Source organism: Raphanus sativus, chromosome 9 (genome assembly GCF_000801105.2).
Source record: "Raphanus sativus cultivar WK10039 chromosome 9, ASM80110v3, whole genome shotgun sequence".
NCBI lineage: Eukaryota > Viridiplantae > Streptophyta > Magnoliopsida > Brassicales > Brassicaceae > Raphanus > Raphanus sativus.
The window spans coordinates 13,762,815-13,781,503 of NC_079519.1; the positions used below are offsets into that span (position 1 = coordinate 13,762,815).

General features: G+C 36.6%; 4 protein-coding genes across 5 annotated transcripts; 1 reads left to right on the plus strand and 3 right to left on the minus strand.

Annotated features, from left to right (window-relative positions):
• Positions 1 to 589: 589 nt before the first annotated feature.
• On the minus strand, positions 590 to 1,195 carry LOC108829959 (nucleolar protein 58-like). The gene has a single exon (XM_018603563.1). It carries the CDS (start codon positions 1,193 to 1,195, stop codon positions 590 to 592), a length of 606 nt encoding a protein of 201 aa, XP_018459065.1.
• LOC108829960 (uncharacterized) lies at positions 1,195 to 2,115 on the minus strand. The gene has a single exon (XM_018603564.1). The coding sequence runs from the start codon at positions 2,113 to 2,115 to the stop codon at positions 1,195 to 1,197; it is 921 nt and encodes a 306-aa protein (XP_018459066.1).
• Positions 2,116 to 2,502: 387 nt separating this feature from the next.
• On the minus strand, positions 2,503 to 3,349 carry LOC108829961 (uncharacterized protein At3g43530-like). Its single transcript, XM_056994777.1, has 3 exons — positions 3,316 to 3,349; positions 3,164 to 3,261; positions 2,503 to 3,093 (listed from the first exon to the last, which is right to left on the minus strand). The coding sequence occupies exons 1-3, from the start codon at positions 3,347 to 3,349 to the stop codon at positions 2,503 to 2,505; spliced, it is 723 nt and encodes a 240-aa protein (XP_056850757.1).
• A 7,545-nt stretch (positions 3,350 to 10,894) lies between these two features.
• On the plus strand, positions 10,895 to 14,502 carry LOC108829951 (uncharacterized). Of its 2 annotated transcripts, XM_018603554.2 has the most exons (14): positions 10,900 to 11,243; positions 11,314 to 11,403; positions 11,474 to 11,535; positions 11,799 to 11,902; positions 11,985 to 12,074; positions 12,392 to 12,514; positions 12,618 to 12,695; positions 12,810 to 12,895; positions 12,985 to 13,033; positions 13,122 to 13,178; positions 13,260 to 13,390; positions 13,677 to 13,760; positions 13,840 to 13,909; positions 13,997 to 14,502. In XM_018603554.2, the coding sequence occupies exons 1-14, from the start codon at positions 11,002 to 11,004 to the stop codon at positions 14,366 to 14,368; spliced, it is 1,638 nt and encodes a 545-aa protein (XP_018459056.1). In that variant the 5' UTR covers positions 10,900 to 11,001; the 3' UTR covers positions 14,369 to 14,502. The 2 variants fall into 2 exon arrangements, 1 of the variants encoding a protein (XP_018459056.1); XR_001946101.2 differs by lacking the exon at positions 13,997 to 14,502 and having other exon boundaries at positions 10,895 to 11,243; positions 13,260 to 13,386.
• The last annotated feature ends 4,187 nt before the right edge of the window (positions 14,503 to 18,689 follow it).

Here is an 18,689-nt window from a genome sequence, read left to right on the forward strand (position 1 = left end):
TAGCCTATTGTAATCATAATCCATAAAAGTACTTATTTATCATAATCGTTTTATGTAATTGTGTTCTTTACTGATATACATGGTAGAAAACATTAGGTTTTACTAATATTTCATTTAATCATGGTTTTACTAAATAAACGTAAAAATTGTCAAAGTATTACTATGTGTATAGTAGTATTACTACTTCCTTGAAGACTACTATGTGTAATTTGTATTACTACTTCCTTGAAGATTACTATGTGTAAGGTAGTAATAAACATATACATGATGGCTGCACGTTTTACATGTGAAATTTTTCTCGTATTTTAATATTTTATATATTTTACCGTTTTACATGTGTTAGCCGTTTTACATGTGTTAGCCGTTTTTGGTATTTCATTTTATAATGGCTTTTGGACATAGTAAACCTAGTATATCTAGTTATCTTACTAACTCATTTTTGGCCATAGTATTCCTTGTAAATCCAGTTTTCCAAACCTGTCTTTTGCAAACACCAAGTTTTTAAACATCCAAAATACATTGTTCTACCAAATTTGAAACATCCAAAATACATAAATAAAACATGAGTTAAACAAAGATGCAGAGCCTACTAAGCTTTTGTTTTATGCTTTTTCGTCGGCCCTTCAATGTCTTCAGTCTTCCCTTCGGTGAAGGGACTCTGCAACCACTTAGATTTTATCTTCTCCCTTGGCGCACATGCTACCAAAGTAGCTGATTCCTTACTTGGTCTGCTACTCTTCTCAGCTGCACCATCAGTCGGAGACCCATCAGTCTCAGCCTTCCTTGGTCTGCCCCTCTTCTTAGCTGCACCATCAGTCGGAGCCCCATCAGTCTCAGCTGCAGCAGCCTTCTCAGCCTTCTTCGCCTTCCTAGCTGCAGCAGCAATCTGAGCCCTCTTCTTAGCCATAACTTTAGCTCTGGTTTTTTCTAACGTCGCAGATCTGGGAACGCCATACTTCACTGCCATGATCTTCACTTTAGGCCTGCGCTTAGAGTGTATCTCGGTGGGACTTTTTTCACCATTTTTTTTCTTCTCTACTTCCTCCACCATTTTTTCAGCAGTTTCTTTTTCAGGCTCAACTTGCTCGGTGGGATTTGCAGTTTTCTCCACCATTTTTTCAGCATCCGCAGCTTCTTTTTCAGGCTCAGTTTGCTCTGCCTCTTTTTCGGTGGGATTTCCAGCTTCCTCCACCATTATTTCAGCATCCGCAGTTTTTTTTCAGGCTCAGTTTGCTCTGCCTCTTTTTCGGTGGGATTTTCAGCTTCCTCCACCATTGTTTCAGCATCCGCAGCTTTTTTTTCAGGCTCAGTTTGCTCTGCCTCTTCCTCGGTGGGATTTTTAGCTTCCTCCACTATTTTTTCAGCATCCACAGCTTCCTCCACTTGCTCAGTCGCAGTCTCAACAAACTGAGAGTGTATCCACTCCAGCAATGGTATAGATTTATATTTCTTTGCAGCTGCTGCCTTAGTCCTACCACGTGGAGTTTTAAGACTTTCCTCGGACCCTTTCTCAGCCTCTTTCTTTTTTTCCACATGTGGAGTGTTAGGACTTTCTTCAGACACTTCCTCAGAATCTCTAGCTTCTTCCACATCTTCATCAGATTCAGAAGGAAGTCTCCTCCACGCTTCATCCGCCTCTACTCTCCTCCTCTCAGCCTCTTGCTCAATATCATCATCCTCAGCCTCTTCCTCAAAATCTCCAGCAACTTTCTCACTGTTCTCCTTATCTCCATCATCCTCAGCTTTTTCCTCAGCTCCTTTCTCTCTTGTTTTCTCTGGTCTATCATAATTCATTGACCCTCCATAGTACTCACCATCTTCATTTCCCTTAGACTCAAGAGAAGTTAACCGCTTATCAATCTTCCTTACTTTTCTCTTCAGGTATCGCTGGGTCTTTTCCATTCCACTCAGCCTAGTGTCCATGGCCTCAAGTTTTGTATCCACTTGAACCTTGAATCCAACAAACCCTATTGCCAAAGAATTCAGAATTCCTTCTTCGAAGCCTTTCAAAGTGGACTCCAAATCAGCATTAGAGGATGATGCTTCAGCCACTTTCCCCTTGCCCTTCTTTCTCTCCTTTGAAAACTTTCGTGCTGCTATGTCCAACTCATACATTTCCTTCCACCATATTGTTTTTCCTTTCACATTTAACTAGTAGTTCCAAGTGTCACTTAGGCCGCCTTCTCTCTCGTATTCTTCTTCCACATCAATAATACGAGCCAACATGATTTCCTTGTCCACTGTTGGCAGCAACATACTGTCAATAACCTGAAAAAAAAATTCAGATTACAACTCATAATAATACAAGCATATATCTGTCTTAGCGACAAAAAAAAATAGAAATAAAAAAATACCTTTGTTTCACCAAGAGCAGCATAAATATCTTCCAACGGATAACCCTTCATGCTAGTCTTTTTAAACCGATTCTTGCACATCCTAGGACACTCTTCATGAAAGTCAGGTACTGGTTCTCGAAATTCCTTCGCCAGACTTGGAATACACTCAAACGCCAATATCTATACAAAAAACATCCAATCTGTCCACAATCCTCAAAATGAACTGGTCCAAAGGTCCACTATCCTTCGCCTTTCCTCTGATAAGCCGACCAAGGAAGAACAAAACAGCCATCTTCAACCTATCACTACACGGCTTCATACCCACCAGCTTCTCCTTCACATCTTTTATAGTGATCCTCGCTCTATCCTTGAAGTAGGCATCAACAAACTTGTAGCTTCCCAGCTTTAAATATCTCGTCGGATATTCATGGCAATCTAAGCCAGAAATGAGAGCGTGCTCTCTCATGGAGTAACGGATGGGCACACCATTTACCCCAAACCATGCTATATCCTCTTCTTCAATACGAATGGTCCGCAAGAGTAGCATCCACATTCCCATCAGTTTCAGGTTCGGCTTTTGTGGCATGTGAAAGAAGTGATGAAATTGAGGGTGTTCGGTGAACCACTTTACCTCGGGCTTGAGCTTCTTGATGATGTTCACAGTCTCGGTCACAAAACACTTGGTCTGTATCTTGCAAATTTTTGTGAACTGAGAGTTGTCGAAGTACATCTCAAGAGGTTGCGTTGGTTGCCTTTCCTGAAATCACATAGATTTTTATTAGTCAACAAACATTAACAACATTTCTTACATGATTAAAAACCCATACCTGAGATGATGCAGACATTCCCTCACTTTCTGACCCATCTGAGACTGAGACCGAATGCACTGCCGGTTCTGGAACTGGGATTGGGTTTGAAACCTCTTCTACAATCGGGTTTCAAGCTCTCACAGATTGAGCAGTCTTGCTTTTGGTCGAACCCTTGCCATTAGCCTTCTTCGCCTTCTTTACCATCCTCTACAAACATATTCAAGTGCAATAACTCAGTTACATTTTCATCATATTCACAAAACTCACATAAAATTGGTAGAAAAGTAATTAAATTTAATCACAGAGTTCACAATGCAAACCAGATCAAACAACATAACAATCCCTCGATTCATACATAAATTTTCTCTATAATTTACAACAAAATCGCCACCCATTTCAGTCACAATTCTCCCAATTCTCATTCAACCATTCAACCAGATCAAACAACAAAATCGCCACCAACATTTTCCTCAATTCATTATCCCTGATCCGTTTTTCCCAGACCCTAATCAAATTTCATCTACAACATACAGTTTTCCCCCAATTGTTTTGACCTAATTTTATTTCAAACATTACGGAGGAAAATCAAGACACTTACAGAGATGTAAGAAAGTTGAGAGAAAGGTGAAGAATGTCGAGGGAGGCTTGATTGAGGTTTGATTTTGAAGGAAACCGATGACAAATCGACGAGAAGCGGATGGAGCTTGGACGGGGAAGAATCGCCTTTTTGTTGTCGAGAACGAGAGGAGTTGGAGAAGAAAGAAGAGAGTGGAGTGTAATGAAAAACGGCGTCGTTTTCGCATTAGGTTATTATTCTGGGTTTTACCCGGTTATGTTTGGGTCTGGGTCGGATAGTTCATTTGGATTGCGGTTGGGTCACGTAATAACTCTATTTTCGTAAGGGTATTTGAGTAGTTAACTCATGTTTTTATTTAAATATACTTAAATAATAATTAATATTTTAATAGGAGGAGACTAAAGAATTTTTAAATAGTCACAAGGGCGTCTGAGAATAAAGTCCGAAAGTTTCACATGCGTTTAGTTTTTACTGGTTGCTTTTTATGATATGAATTCCTAAATCACTTCTAATTTATTCTTCAGGTCTTTATCATTATGAATCTTCAGTCACTTTTAAAAAACAACTAGATTATAACTCGTCATTTTAAAGGGTGAGTATATTTTTTGTTTAAAATTTTTCTGAAATTTTAACTTTTATATTTAGGTTTTTTTATAAACATGTTTATGTTTAATTTTAATAGAATATATATAATAGTCATTTAGATAAACGAAATACATAATTTGACCGTACATTTATCAATTGAACATGATCCAATTTTAATAAAATAGATAAATACACATTAGTTAAAAAAATCTTATTTAGAAATAAAATTCAAAATCACGCCATGATTAATTTAATTGTTAAAATCTTTAATACAGATGATCATAAAATAATAATATCTAAACAAATTAAGGAGTAGACAAAGACAATAACTTGACGTGAAAATTGAAGTCTTTGAATCTTGAGATTTGTGACGCTTGTGAATTGCAGAGATGTTAAAAGAAAAAAAACGAGATGACTATACTTTACTAACCTCTTACAAAATCGACTTTTATTTTGAAACTAGGTACTAACCCGCGCCTTGCGCGGAATGAGATGGTTAGATCAGCAATTTTTCGAAAATATTAGAAAGTATATATATATATAGTTTGGAATTTGGGTTTTGTGTGTTTATCTTACTCTCGAACTCATTTTGTTTATCTCTCTATGGCTCTCTCTCTATGGCTTTCTCTCTCTCTCTCTCTCTCTCTCTCTCTCTCTCTCTCTCTCTCTCTCTCTCTCTCTCTCTCTCTCTCTCTCTCTCTCTCTCTCTCTCTCTCTCTCTCTCTCTCTCTCTCTCTCTCTCTCTCTCTCTCTCTCTCAGATTTTATCAGTATTGATGAGTGTTTTAAAAAATAAGATTAAGATTTTAACATATTTTTATTTTAACATAAGAATGTATTAATGCCCGCACAAGGGCATTAATACGATTCTTATGTTTTATGTATAAATATTATTAATATCTAATCAAATGTTTTATGTATTATTAAAACTAAATTTGTTCTTCAGATGTTTTATGTATTATTAATATAAATATGTATTATTCAAATACAATTCATATGTTTTATGTATTACTAAAACTAAATTTGTTCTCCATTCAGTTTTTGTGGTTCAAAACTATAAGCATTTTAGACATTACTTAATTCAATATACTTTGAGGTTTAAATTATTATCATATACTTTGAAATATGAAATAATAAATCATGCATGTGCGGGCATCGATATGATTTATATATTGCATGTATAGCTATTATTATTAGTGCATAAGTGGATCGTAATTATATTTCACTCTCGTTGTATCTTTGTATCTTACTCATTTAGGAATATCCACATATAAGTCTCTCTCTCTCTCATCATAAACATTTTAGTTTTTTGAAAAGGATAAAAAGGTAATTACGATCATATCATGCGTGCGGGCATTCATATGATTCATATATTACCCGTCTAGCTATTAGTATAAATATAAGTAGATTGTAATTCTTTCTCAATCTCTATGTATCATTATGTCTAATTCATATACTACATGTTATGTTATTATTACGAGTGCATAAGTGGATCGTAGTTATCTCTCTCTCTCTCTCTCTCTCTCTCTCTCTCTCTCTCTCTCTCTCTCTCTCTCTCTCTCTCTCTCTCTCTCTCTCTCTCTCTCTCTCTCTCTCTCTCTCTTGATATCCCCTTAATCGTAAACCTTTTTTTTGAAAAAATATAAAAATGTAAACATTCTTTTAATTCATCGATTATCTTTTAACTACCATAATTTTTATTTATATGGAAATATTTCCTAGTTTAATATTTTATCATGAATTTTTCTTGGGTGAATTACCAACTAATCATAGTTTGCCAATTAATGTACAATTTTTTTTAAATATAATAAATAAAATAATAATAATTTGTGTTAAGATTTTAAAATACAAGAAAAATATTATTAGCTGCAAAAAGATGAATTTTTAACAATTTTAAAACCGTCACAAAAAATTAAATCATAAACACTAAACACTATACCCTAAATCCATGGACAAAGTTTAAACCCATGGGTAAAAATCCAAACACTAAACCCTAAATTCTTGGATATACCCTAAACTCTCTCTCTCTCTCTCTCTCTCTCTCTCTCTCTATAATTTTTATTTGTGTTTTTAATAAAGTAATTATAGTGTTTTAGTTTATATAGTGCAATATTATTGCTAATAAGAAAGGCAATACGAAAGTAAATGCAAAATTAGATTATGTTAAATAGATATCTTATAAGTTCGAAGTTTAGATATTTAACATTTTTTTTACTGATTTGAGACTTGGTAAGCAAGAAAAATATTTAGTAGGTAAATATGGTAAGCAAGAAAAAAATTTATATTTTTTTTAACTGATTCTGCAAAAAACTTAACATGCACAACGTCCTCGTATGTATTAAACAAAACATATGTGTTTTACAGAATCTGATCGATATTATTATCATGCAATGTTATCTAAGCCAATGAAGTAGTTAAACAAATGTGTTTTCTTGCACTGTACGTCTATTTAGCTTCTTTCTATAACCTTACTTGACAAAAAAGAGAAGAGAACCCTTTTATTAGTTGAAGCTGTTGTTTTGGTTATTAAACTTCCGCGAAGGAGACACACATAGTTCTTTTTTTTTTGCTTCAAAGAATTCATACAACATATAACTTACATACATGAAACATCAGTGTGCACAAATAACCAAACTATAGCATACAGAAAAATACATGACAGTCTATCAAACTTGACTATAATGTTACTGGTTCGTTCAATCCAATTTTGGCTATGCAGAGAAGCAAATGACTCCGAATATTACTTAAATAAAAACTATGGTTATACCATAGCAGCAAATGTTTGATCACAATGCAAGACTTCCTTTGAATAGCAGCAAATCACCATAGAAGCAATTGTTTCACCCACTTGCCTTGTCAAAATACACGACTTACTAACGTAATGCTTGCGAGAAACATGGAAATAAACATCAGCTCCACGAGCAGCTCGGTTCTACAAAAACATGAAAATTGTAGATAACTATGGTCGACCTATAAAACAACAAAAAATCAGTATAGAGACTATGAAAAACATAAAGTTTATTCTTCGTAAACGTATCAAATCTTTTCCTTCTCTCTCTCAATCTTCCATAGTTACTCGGGACTGAAGTTTGCTCGTCCCTTAGCTCGCCCTTAGCTCTTCGTGTTTGCTCGTCCCTTAGCTCTCCCTGTTTGCAAACGGAAAACTCATCTGATTTGGCCTTCGCAACTGAAGTTCAAACTCATCCGCTTTGGCCTTCGTCCCTTAGCTCTCCTTAACTTTTGTCCTCCTCGTCTACGCTAAGGGCTGGCTCATCGATCTCGGGGTCAAGAACCCGCAACAGAAGACAACAAGACTCGAAGGGAGAGAACGATGACGTGATGTTTCAAAGTGTTTCTGCTTCGTGGTGGTGAGTTTCGTACGCTCTTTATCAACATGCTGAGATGGGGATTCAAACCATAAGTTGGAAATGTAGTTGTTTCTACACGTTTAACGTCAACGCAGTTCGCGCATGAATGAAAAAAAAAAACTGGATTCGTTTCTTGTAATGGAAGCAAATAAGGAAACAAAGCAAAAAATTAAATGCTCCGTTTTTCTTAAACTCGCTCACAGAGTGACACGTGGATCCGAGCCTTCTCATGCATTCTCACAAAAATCGTTTAAGGAAAGCCTTAAAAATGCTTCTCCTTTAATATATAGGGGATAAGAAAAGTTAATTACTGTATCAACAAATTTTTTAGTTTATATAAAAATAAGGATCTGGTTAGTTCATTGGGTCGCTGCTTTCCGGTTCTTAAGGGTTCAATATAAATTTTTAACTGATTCAATTTTAGTTTGATTTTGTCATTAACTCAACCCAAATTTGATATTGGGTTCCTGGTTAAATCCAGTCCGACCACTGCTCCAACTCGGGTTTAAAAGCACTTGTTTGATCTAATTAAACTCGATCAAATCCGACAAAACCACAATAATCAATAACACAAAATATTTTGGGTTCGCTACCGGGGTACTGTTTGGTTAAAGTGAGAGTAGGCCTGGGCATAAATAATGAAACCCGAACCCGAACCCGAACCCGACCCGATCAAACCGTATCGGATCGGTTAATTATCATAGAGAAAATCCGATCGGGTTTGAAATTATGATACATTGGACTATGGGTTCGGTTCGGTATAAACCGAAAATCCGATCGGGTTTGAAATTATGATACATTGGATATGGGTTCGGATTAAACCGAAATAACCCGATACATACATTGAAGTATGTGTGATAGTAGACACGCGTGTTCCTAACAGTTACTGCTTACGATTTTCCAAAAGCTCTACCCTAGTTTCGAAATCAAAACGGCTTAAGAAGAAGCGGCGAAAGAGGAATCGTTTCATCTTCTTCCTAGTCTAGATCTCTGCTCAGAGTAGACTTCTCTAATCTCCTATTTAAGCGACATCGATGTTTAGTCTCGACCTCACACTTTCTCCACCATCTGCGATTTCGAAGAATCAATCACAGGTTGGTGGCAAGCTTTTGTTTTCTTTTTCTTTCTCTGTTATAAGTTACAAGTCTAAAGTCTGTACTGATTACTGTTAGTGATTAGGATGAGTTCATATTGATGAATTACGGATATGATTGAGATTGATTGAAACTTGTTACTCTTCGTTACTATTTTGAGATTGATTGTAACTTGTTACTTTTGATTTTGATTTCAGATGGATTCATCTTCAACACCAAACGTTCCTGACAACAACAATGACTTCGAAGGCAACGAAGAACAAGAGTTCCCGACTCCGGACAGTAGAGGCAAGAGTAAACAAGTTGTGTCTCCGGACAGCAGAGGCAAACGTAAGGAATCACCTGAAGCTAGTGGAGCAACGTTCCAGGCAGAGAACGTTGCTCCTCTGTTCACGGATTGGAAAGCCATCGAGAGGTTAGGTCGGTTCTTAGTCATCTTCTACAACTCGACTCTTGTTGTTTCTGCCTCAACCGCTCTCAATGCTTACAAGTGCTACGGGGAAATTGTAACCATAGCAGCCAACCTGATGGATTTGATGAAGAGCAGAGATCATCAGCTAAAGGTAAAGGCAGAGGAGATGTATCAGAAATTCGACAAATACTGGGATGGGTTGAAGAACATCAATAAGATGTTGATTGTGGCAACTGTTTTTGATCCCATGAAGAAGATGGATCTCGCAAGCATGTGTTTTGAAGAGCTTTATGGACCGGACAGCTTGGAAGGTAAAGAGATGTATGATTCTGTGATCAGTGTGCTGCGCAGTATGTTCAAGGAGTACAGTGAAAGGTTTGGGAAGACTCAAGAAGAGCAATCTGATCAGTCTAAGAAGTCCAAGGCTCAAGGCTCTCGGTCTGCTGAACAGGAAGCATCGGTTCGTATGGATTTGGTTGAAGATGGTATTGGGTACAAGAGGATTGATCGAAGGTATAAGCAGAAGTTGAATGCAGGAGTGAGAGACAGGTGTGATGAACTTGAAATTTATTTGAAGGAAGCGGTTGAGAATCCAGAGTTGATGGTTGGTGTAGAGTATGATGTTCTATCATATTGGAAGAGAAACAGCATGAAGTTCCCGATTCTTTCATTGATGGCAAAAGACGTCTTGGAATGCAAGTCTCCTCTGTTGCATCCGAGAGTGCTTTCAGCACAGGTGGAAGGATCATTGAGCCATCTCGGAGCTGCCTTACTCACTTCATGGTCGAGGTGCTGATGTGTACCGAGCAATGGCTCAAGCAAGACATTCGATGTGATTCCAAGGTGCTTACTAATGCACAAATCCTTGAGGATATTGCAGAGCAAGAAGAAATTGAGAGAGGTATGTTTCGTAAATATGTTTCTGTACATATTGTGTTTATGTACATATTGTGTTTCTTACTTGTTTTTTTCTTTGCATCAGAATTAACTGGCTCTGTTTCTCAGCCATAAGTGTAAGGTAAAACATATTCTCTTTGCTGTTTCTCTTATTGAAATGCTCTTGTTATACGAATAGAATTAACTGGCTCTTGTTGTCATTTTGTTTGGTAGGAATAGAAGATTGTCAAATGCTCACTTGGTCGTTTGGTCGTGGTGATGCTCTCGGAAGAAGCTTTACTCTTTGTTTTGTTCAACTATGGTGTCTTTTATTTTGTTATGAAACGATGGATGGATGTTGTTTTTTCAGTTTTGTTTTTTGGTGTGTTTGAACGATCAATGATAGATGGATGTTGTTTTTTCATTTGGGATTTAATTATGAATTTGATGTTTTCGGATTTATTAAAGTATGGAGTCTTGTTTTCTGCTTGAATGAAATTTTCATTTGAGTCTAAGGATAATGTATGGAGTTATATTTTTGTTAAAGTATGGAGACTTCAGACTTGTTCTTGTTTTATAAATGTGTATTTTAGTTTGGTATAACCCGAACCGAACCGATAAAATCCGAAACCGGAATGATATTTGATTACTTTATGGGTTTTATAATGCAATAAAATATTATACCAAATCCGAAGTGATATTACCCGAAACCGACCCGTTTTAATTTTTTTTTAGAATGGGACCTTTAAGCCTAAACCCGAAAACCCGAAAATCCGAAAAACCCGACCCGAACCCGAACCGATACCCGAACGCCCAGGCCTAAGTGAGAGGAAATGTTGAAAGAAAAGTGGTTCGTCTCCTCCGTTCATCGGGTGTAATAATTCAGATCTCCCACTTTTCTGCAGCATAAGAAAAGAAAAGGGTCATCGCTTTTTGATTCTTACAATGAACCGTACAATCACAGAGGAGGAGGAATTGCTCTCTTCTCCTTACCTCATCCTCTTCAAATCTCTCTCACTCATTCCCTTCTTTCACTACCTCTTCTTCCTCTTCCTCGCAACCTTACTCTTCCTCTACCTGTTCCTCGAGATTCATTTTCCAAGATCAGATCCTGTTTCTCTCACCTTCAATCCCAACTCCGACTTGTGCAAGTTTATCGTCTCCAACTGTCACCTCCTTCACGGACGGTAAATCTTCTTCTTCCTCTTTATCCAATCTTTAATAATTTGGAATTAAATACATTTCTGAATTTCGCAGCTACTTTCCTACCTTCTGGCTTTCAAGCCCTCATCTTCAGACAGCCTTTCTTAGCCTTTTCGGACACTCACCTCCTTTCTCCTATAAACGGTGAGCGCTTTTTTTTTTGCTTGTTAATGTCTTCCTTATTACATGACCATCTCTTTTTCTGTGGTGTCAGAAATCTCTTCCAAGCAACAGATGGTGGCACTATTGCTTTGGACTGGTTAATGCATTCTGATGGTTTGTGCTGTTTTCAGATTTTTTTTTTATTCCCTCTTAGCTTCTTTCTTTCTGCCAACCACGCGTCTGTGGTCGGTTGGTCAAAGCGTTCCGTGGATCCTAAGGGACCCGAGTTCGAATCCGCACCACACCAGATTTCCACAGCGCCTGGCCACCGCCTGGCCACCGGGCCTTTCACATTCTCCATCACATTCTCTCTCTGGAAAATGGTTTACCATTTTTTTTTTCTTTTTGCCTTAAGCAATTTTTTTTGTTATGCACAGTTGTGGAAGGCATATCTCAGGTGGTCAACGGCTCAACTCCAGGAAATGATAGGACTCCAATTGCTATTGTGGTTCCAGGCCTCACTAGTGATTCTACTGCTGCTGTAACTCTTTTTTACCTTTCCTCTCTTCATTCTTCCTTAATGGCTTGCTTTTGCTTACTTGAAACCTTCTCTTTTTTCACAGTACATTAAACATCTTGCCTTTAGGCTGGCAAAGGAAGGATGGAATGTTGTTGTCAGCAACCACCGTGGTCTTGGAGGCATTTCTTTAACTGTGAGTTCTAGCTTTGGCTTCATTTTTTTTCTGTATCTAGGTAATATTTGGGGTTATGGGTATTGGTTAACTCGATTCACTAGTTCCTCGCAAGATTCATGATCCTACTCTATCTCTATGTGACCAACAATCTTGCAATCAAGTTCCACTATTAAACATGCTGGAGGAAACATGTCATATGCTTTACATGATTAAAACGGGTTTTAATATCCTTTTGTTTTGTTTTCCATAAGATTATCACTTGTGAGGTTGCTTCATTTAATTATACTTGTGGAAACAAGATGATTGACTGACTGAGTCTTCGAATCATTAATTAGTCTGACTGCGTCTACAATGCTGGATGGACAGAAGATCTTCGGAAAGTAATTGATCACATACATTCTCAGTTCCCAGAGGCTCCTCTCTTTGCTGTTGGAACAAGCATCGGTGCCAACGTCCTGGTATATTGCCTCTCTATATCCTTAGTCTTGCAACGAATGGTTGTTTGTTCTTATTGGCTTAACGTTTGGGTATCCGCACTTTTATAATTGCAACCTCATTCAGGTAAAATATCTTGGGGAAGATGGCACGGATACGCCTCTTGTTGGAGCGACTGCTGTGTGCTCTCCTTGGGATCTTTTGGTCAGTAAACTGACATTGTGTGATATTGTTTCTGTTTAACATCATTATCCTTGGGTCACTGGTTGGGTTTCTTGCTCTACCATGCCTTACTGTTTAAAATAATATTTTCTGCAGATATGTGATCGATTCATCAACCGCAAACTCGTGCAAAAACTCTATGACAGAGTGCTTACTGTTGGTCTACAAGGCTATGCACAGCTGTATGTCTAAATATTATTATTTCTTATACCTACTTTCATCTCTCTTTAGTCTTATCTATATTGTTCTTTGCACATGGTTGTACCTGCAGGCACCAATCCGTCATTTCTCGTATTGCCGATTGGGAAGGCATTAAGATGGTAGATTATTGATATTCTATTTATATGACCTAATCAAGTAAATTGACTTGAAAAGATTCGTTCCTTTTTGTTTGTCTTGCTGTTTTAGTCACGTTCAGTTCGAGAGTTTGACAACTACGCCACCAGACTTGTAGCCAAATTCGAGGTACAGTTTCCTTTCATTATATATGTTTAGTATCCTCTCCTTCCACTAAGCCAGTAGAACAACATCCAATCTTTGATGCAGACAACTGATTCATACTATAGACATTCGAGCAGTGCGCAGTTTGTGGGAAATGTCGCTGTTCCACTCCTTTGTATCAGTGCTTTGGATGATCCAGTTTGTACAAAGGAAGCTATTCCTTGGGATGAATGTAGGTAAGAGCCTCTTTGCTTTTACGCTATTAATCGGCATCATTCCTCTGGTTCTCTCTCACTTAGGGTCATCGATAAGTCTTTTTATGGACTCATTCAGATGTTTAACTAATGAGACGTCACCTCAGTAGCATTCAGAAAATAGTTAAGAGGGAACAATTAGGATAAGGGACCTAAAGTTAACTGGATGTGAAGGTGTCATAGTATTTAAGGAATTGGGTTTTAGCTCTAGAAGCCATTCGGTTGCTTGTGTAATGAAACTTATGTTCCAAGATCTCAACTTTGGCAGGGGAAACAAAAACATAGTTCTGGCAACCACAACTCATGGTGGTCATCTTGCTTATTATGAAGGAATTACAGCAACAAGCATGTGGTAATCATCTCACACTCTATCCACAAAGACTTCTTTTCCTTAGGAGGGAAGATGAAATGTGTAAAACTGTTATGTATAGGTGGGTTAGGGCTGTGCAAGAATATTTTGAAGTGCTTCTCTCCAGCCCCTATGCAGACCGAAAACAAAAGGTACATGGGAATATACTTTTTTAGTCCATTAGCATGACATGATCCACTCTCAGCCTCTTTCAAGATATTCATCATATTATATTTCAGACGCAGATCATCCCGGATCCATTGGAATCTTCTTCGATTGATCAGGGACCATATATTGTGGAAACAGGAGAAGATGGGATGGTTGCTGCTGCTGCAGCAGCAAGTGAAGTGGAGACAACAAGAGCTAATGCAGAAGAAGAGAATAAAGCTCCAATTGAAAATACAAGATATCATCTACACAGAGACAACAATCGTCAGGGTTATAACAGTTTAATCGGTCCTTTGATGAATAGAGTGGATCAGCTTTCAAGATACAGCAGGAAATCCGTATGGCTATTAGCTTACATTGCTATAGTCACGACATGGCCACTTCTAGGACCTGCGCTTTTGTTATCAATCAAGAAGAGATTCAGAAGGCTCATAAAAAATTAGAATCATAAGAAAATCCATGACTGTATTTCATTGTAATCTACTTGATACATAAGGCTGCAATAAGCCATTTGTCATTAATACTATACAGAACTCTTACAGGACTTTCTACCTCAGAAGTAAAAACTTCATTATCATTCCAAAATGGTTAGATCAAAAGGGAGAAGCAAAATAAGCTCTTTCTTTTACCTCTTCATTACTTATCACTTGTGCACTCACCTTTGCTTCCGCTTCCTCCATCATTTTCTTCCTTTCTGCTTTCTTCTTCTACCATGCCTCGTCTTGGTTCTTCCTCTGCTGCCTACCACTCTCAATTTTGCTTCGTACCTTCACCAAATCAAACAAAACTTAACTCAGCTTTTCAATGCTTTTAAGTCTAGCCTAGGCTATAAATTAATTACTAAAATATTATTTTAATTCTTTTATTAAATATGTATATAATGATTAAATTTTAAAACAATAACAAATAACAAGTTAGTTAAATACTTAAATATAAAGTTACAATTCTTTTTTTTTGTCATCTATTTAAAATAGACTCTATGAAAACTCTGTAAACCGCTCTCGTATTTCTGCATCCATATGAACAACGAAAGACGTTTGCTTCCTAATACTTTTTGCTAGACTGTCCGCCTTGATATTTAGCGTTCTTGGTATATGAATGATTTTCGAGTGGGTGAAACTCTCTTGAAGAATTTTGATGTCGTCCTAATAGTTTGCAAATGCTGGTCATTCTTCTCGTGCAAAAACCATCTTCACCAATTGAATACAATCCGTCGCAAAACTAATATGATATTGACATAAGTTCCTCATACTTTCCATTGCCCATATTATAGCTTACATTTTCAAGTGTAACGGTGAAATGTTTGCTCTCATATTCCTTACTCCCATTAATCGCTCGAAACCTTGTACTGTACTGTACCAGTCCTTGTTCGGAAACTCGCTAGATGTTATGCGTGTGGCACATACGGGTCTAACGACATTGAAAAATCAGAAGAATATCGGGATTATACGGAGATGAATTTTTTATACTTTAATATGTATAATACCACATTTTATATGTATAATACAAAAAAATCTGTATAATACATGTTTATAAAAGACACATTATTAATACTAAAAGTCATAGATCTATAAATAATTAAATACATACCAATTAGATAACAAAATGTAATTGTACTTCTTTTAATCCATATCCATTTCAAAATATAATCCAATTACAAGAGACACAAAAATTATATTGTTTTGATTTTAAGAACAACCAAAAGAAATTCAGAATTGCACTTTCAATCCTCTGTTCTTCAATAATCAAACAAATATATTGGCTCGATCTTGTAGTGGAGTTCATGTGTTAGAAGTTACAGTCTCATACTTTCCTAAAAGTACAAAAAAATGAGACATTTAAAATATGAGTTAGAAAAGCTAAAGATAGAGAAGAAATCAAGTTTTACTCTATTACTGAAGAAGCTGAGAATCATGAAAGATATGATCTTCTTGGAAGACATCAGGTTCAAACTCCATGTCCATAATATCTTCATCTTCTGATTCAAAATCATCATCATACAAATCTCTTACTCTTGGGGCTGGGGTAAGCACAAAACTAACATCACTTTCCATTACTTCTGCATATTCCACAAGCCAATCTCCAACAGTGTCTTCATTACCGTCATCATCGTAGATGACATCAACATTGTTTTCTCTTATCTTTTTGTGTTGTTAAACAATCTTGCATTGAATTGGACATAAACTAGACTGTTTAGCCTATTCACATCTAGCCTATTTCTTTTCTTTGTGTGTATCTACAACAACAAAAGTGACATTTTATTTGAATATACTATCAGTCTAGAAACATATTGTAAAGAAGTAACTAATACACTAACCGCTTCAAAGCTGCTCTAGTTTCTTTAATAACCAGAGGAACTAGATGTCAGAGCAGTGATCCTTGTTGCTAACTTCTGCAGATGTGGTGTACTACATCCAAATATAGACCACCAACTTCCTGAGGTTAAAGAAGTTGAAGGAGAGATAATCAAAGTCATATTATGTAAAATATTATTTTGAAATGAAGATAGTAAAACGTAAAACAAACATGGGTCAAAGTTTTCCTTCTTCTTCTCACAGCCTGTTATTGCCAAGTTTCTATCAAAAAGAGCCATTTATGTTCTTGTATAAATTAACTTCATGATTGACAACTGAATCTTATTTTTCAAAATCACCATGATAGAATGTCCCTACACACATGATGAATCCATCCATAACCTCCAAGTTACACTGAATATTGGGGTCTTTGTAGAAGTAGAATAAATGGAGGAATTAAGCAGCCATATGCAAAGGAGAATCCAACTTACCTTTCATCTTCTCGTCAATGATCTTAAAGATAGGCTGATAGTTCTTCTCCAAATAGTCAGTAGCTTCTTTGATAGAATTCTTAGCCACTAAGAACTCACCATAAATGGTCAGCTGATATTGTGTAGGAGGTACCCACCCAGATACAAACTGCCCTAAGGCTTCACAAAATAACCTAAACGACTCATTGTCAAAGGCATTAAATGGGATATTCGACTAATAGATCCATCAGGCATAATATTGGTGGATAACATGTGTCTTCTCCTTTGAAATAACATCATGGAGATTAAGTTGTTGTGTCTTTGCAGCAATTGACACTTCAGGATGAATGAGCCTCACAAACTGATCAATAGGACCTTGGAAGTGGGGATTTTAAGAGTTCCAAACTCTTTTGTTAGTTCTTCAATGACAGTGTCCTTGCTTATATCAACCTCTGCCCTTTAAAGCTTCCTCATGTTTCCTCTTCATACTTTTCTTGTTCTTAGTTTCAGCTAAAGCATTTTTACACTTTTCTTGATCTCCTTTGGTTGACTTTGGACAAGCTGCAACATTTCCTTTCAAATGACCAATATGCTCATTCATTCTGAATATACCACCAGAGAACTCTTTTCCACACAATAAACATCTAACTTTGTCAGGAAATTGTACTTATATAGAAGATCATGATCCTACCCGTTTGATTAGTCATTTGTTAACCAAAGATCTAGCGGAAACAATACTGTCATATGTAGGACGGAGAGTATGAACGGATCGGTTCTAAGGGTGAGGTATTTCTGAAATACTATCCTTTAAAAACTCGAGAAAATAAACAATTCAGTTTCTTGATCAAACGCCAAAATATTTTCCCTAACATTGCTGTGTTAAAATCCGAGATATCCTTAAAATCCAAACCTCCTTCGTCTTTATCGATATCGAGTTTGTCCAAGGATTGTTAATGCATACCTCTTGTATTTCCCTCTGGACTCCACCAAGAATTTGCCACAGCACTTGTCAGTTTGGAGGTCACTATCTTTGGGATCTGATAGTAGGACATGACGTGATTTAGTAGAACTGTAACTACCGATTTAATTATCACCTCTTTCTCTCCATTATAAAAAAAAAAAAAAAGTCCAACCATTTACTCTGTTGTTTAGGTGTTCCTGGACAAAACCAAAAACTTGAGTCTTTGATCCACCCAAACTTTCAGGCAGTCTCAGATATGATCTCATCCCCCCTATATTCTGAATACCTAGAAAGTCCCAAAGCTCCTGTTGGGGTGGTTATTCAATCTTAAAACCAAATTGAATTAAGGATTTTTGGAAATTTATCAACTGTCTAGACACTACCTCATATTCTTTTAGAATTCTAAGAATAGTATGCATTCTTCCTTATTTGTCTTACAAAAAATAAACTATCATCTGCAAAAGCATATATGTGTGAAATTGATGGACAAACTCGTGCAACCTTCATTCCTGTAAGTTATTTTTGTCTCTCTGACTTTTTTTATGTTCGCAATTAGCGCTTCCGTGCATATAATAAATAAGTATGGAGACAGAGGATTCTCTTGACATAAACCTCGTTGGGGAATTATACTCCCTCATGAGTGTCTGTTTATAAGTACTCTATATTGCATAGAGGAAATACATTCCATCATCAGCTGAATCCATGAGGATTGAAACTCATCTTGTGCACTAAAGCCTGAATAAAACCCCAATATATGATAAGATAAAAACAAACATTAAGAACACATAACTAATATCATTTTTTTCTAAAACACAAACTTACACATAGTATAAAAAAGTTTTTGACATAAAATACACTTTTACAAAAGAGCTAATTTGGTCAAAAACAAAGAAAGATTGGGAAATTAGGGAAGTGCCAATAACAGTAAAACATAAGTGCACGTGTATTAGATTGTTGATGATTAAAGACGATAATAGCCTTGTTAATTTGATTGAACATCTGACACAATAGATCTTAGATAATTTGTTTGAGATTTTAT

Bases quoted from the DNA above. Each gene is read 5' to 3' on its own strand.
- LOC108829951 (XM_018603554.2), top strand. From the start codon at position 11,002: ATGAACCGTACAATCACAGAGGAGGAGGAATTGCTCTCTTCTCCTTAC. The intron at 13,034-13,121 runs GTAGATTATTGA...TTGCTGTTTTAG, and splicing joins ATTGGGAAGGCATTAAGATG to TCACGTTCAGTTCGAGAGTT. The intron at 13,761-13,839 runs GTAATCATCTCA...TGTTATGTATAG, and splicing joins ATTACAGCAACAAGCATGTG to GTGGGTTAGGGCTGTGCAAG.
- LOC108829961 (XM_056994777.1), bottom strand. From the start codon at position 3,349: ATGGTAAAGAAGGCGAAGAAGGCTAATGGCAAGG. The intron at 3,262-3,315 runs GTTCGACCAAAA...ACCCGATTGTAG, and splicing joins GAAGAAGGCTAATGGCAAGG to AAGAGGTTTCAAACCCAATC. The intron at 3,094-3,163 runs GTATGGGTTTTT...ATGTGATTTCAG, and splicing joins GAATGTCTGCATCATCTCAG to GAAAGGCAACCAACGCAACC.
- LOC108829960 (XM_018603564.1), bottom strand. From the start codon at position 2,115: ATGTATGAGTTGGACATAGCAGCACGAAAGTTTTCAAAGGAGAGAAAG.
- LOC108829959 (XM_018603563.1), bottom strand. From the start codon at position 1,195: ATGGTGGAGGAAGCTGGAAATCCCACCGAAAAAGAGGCAGAGCAAACT.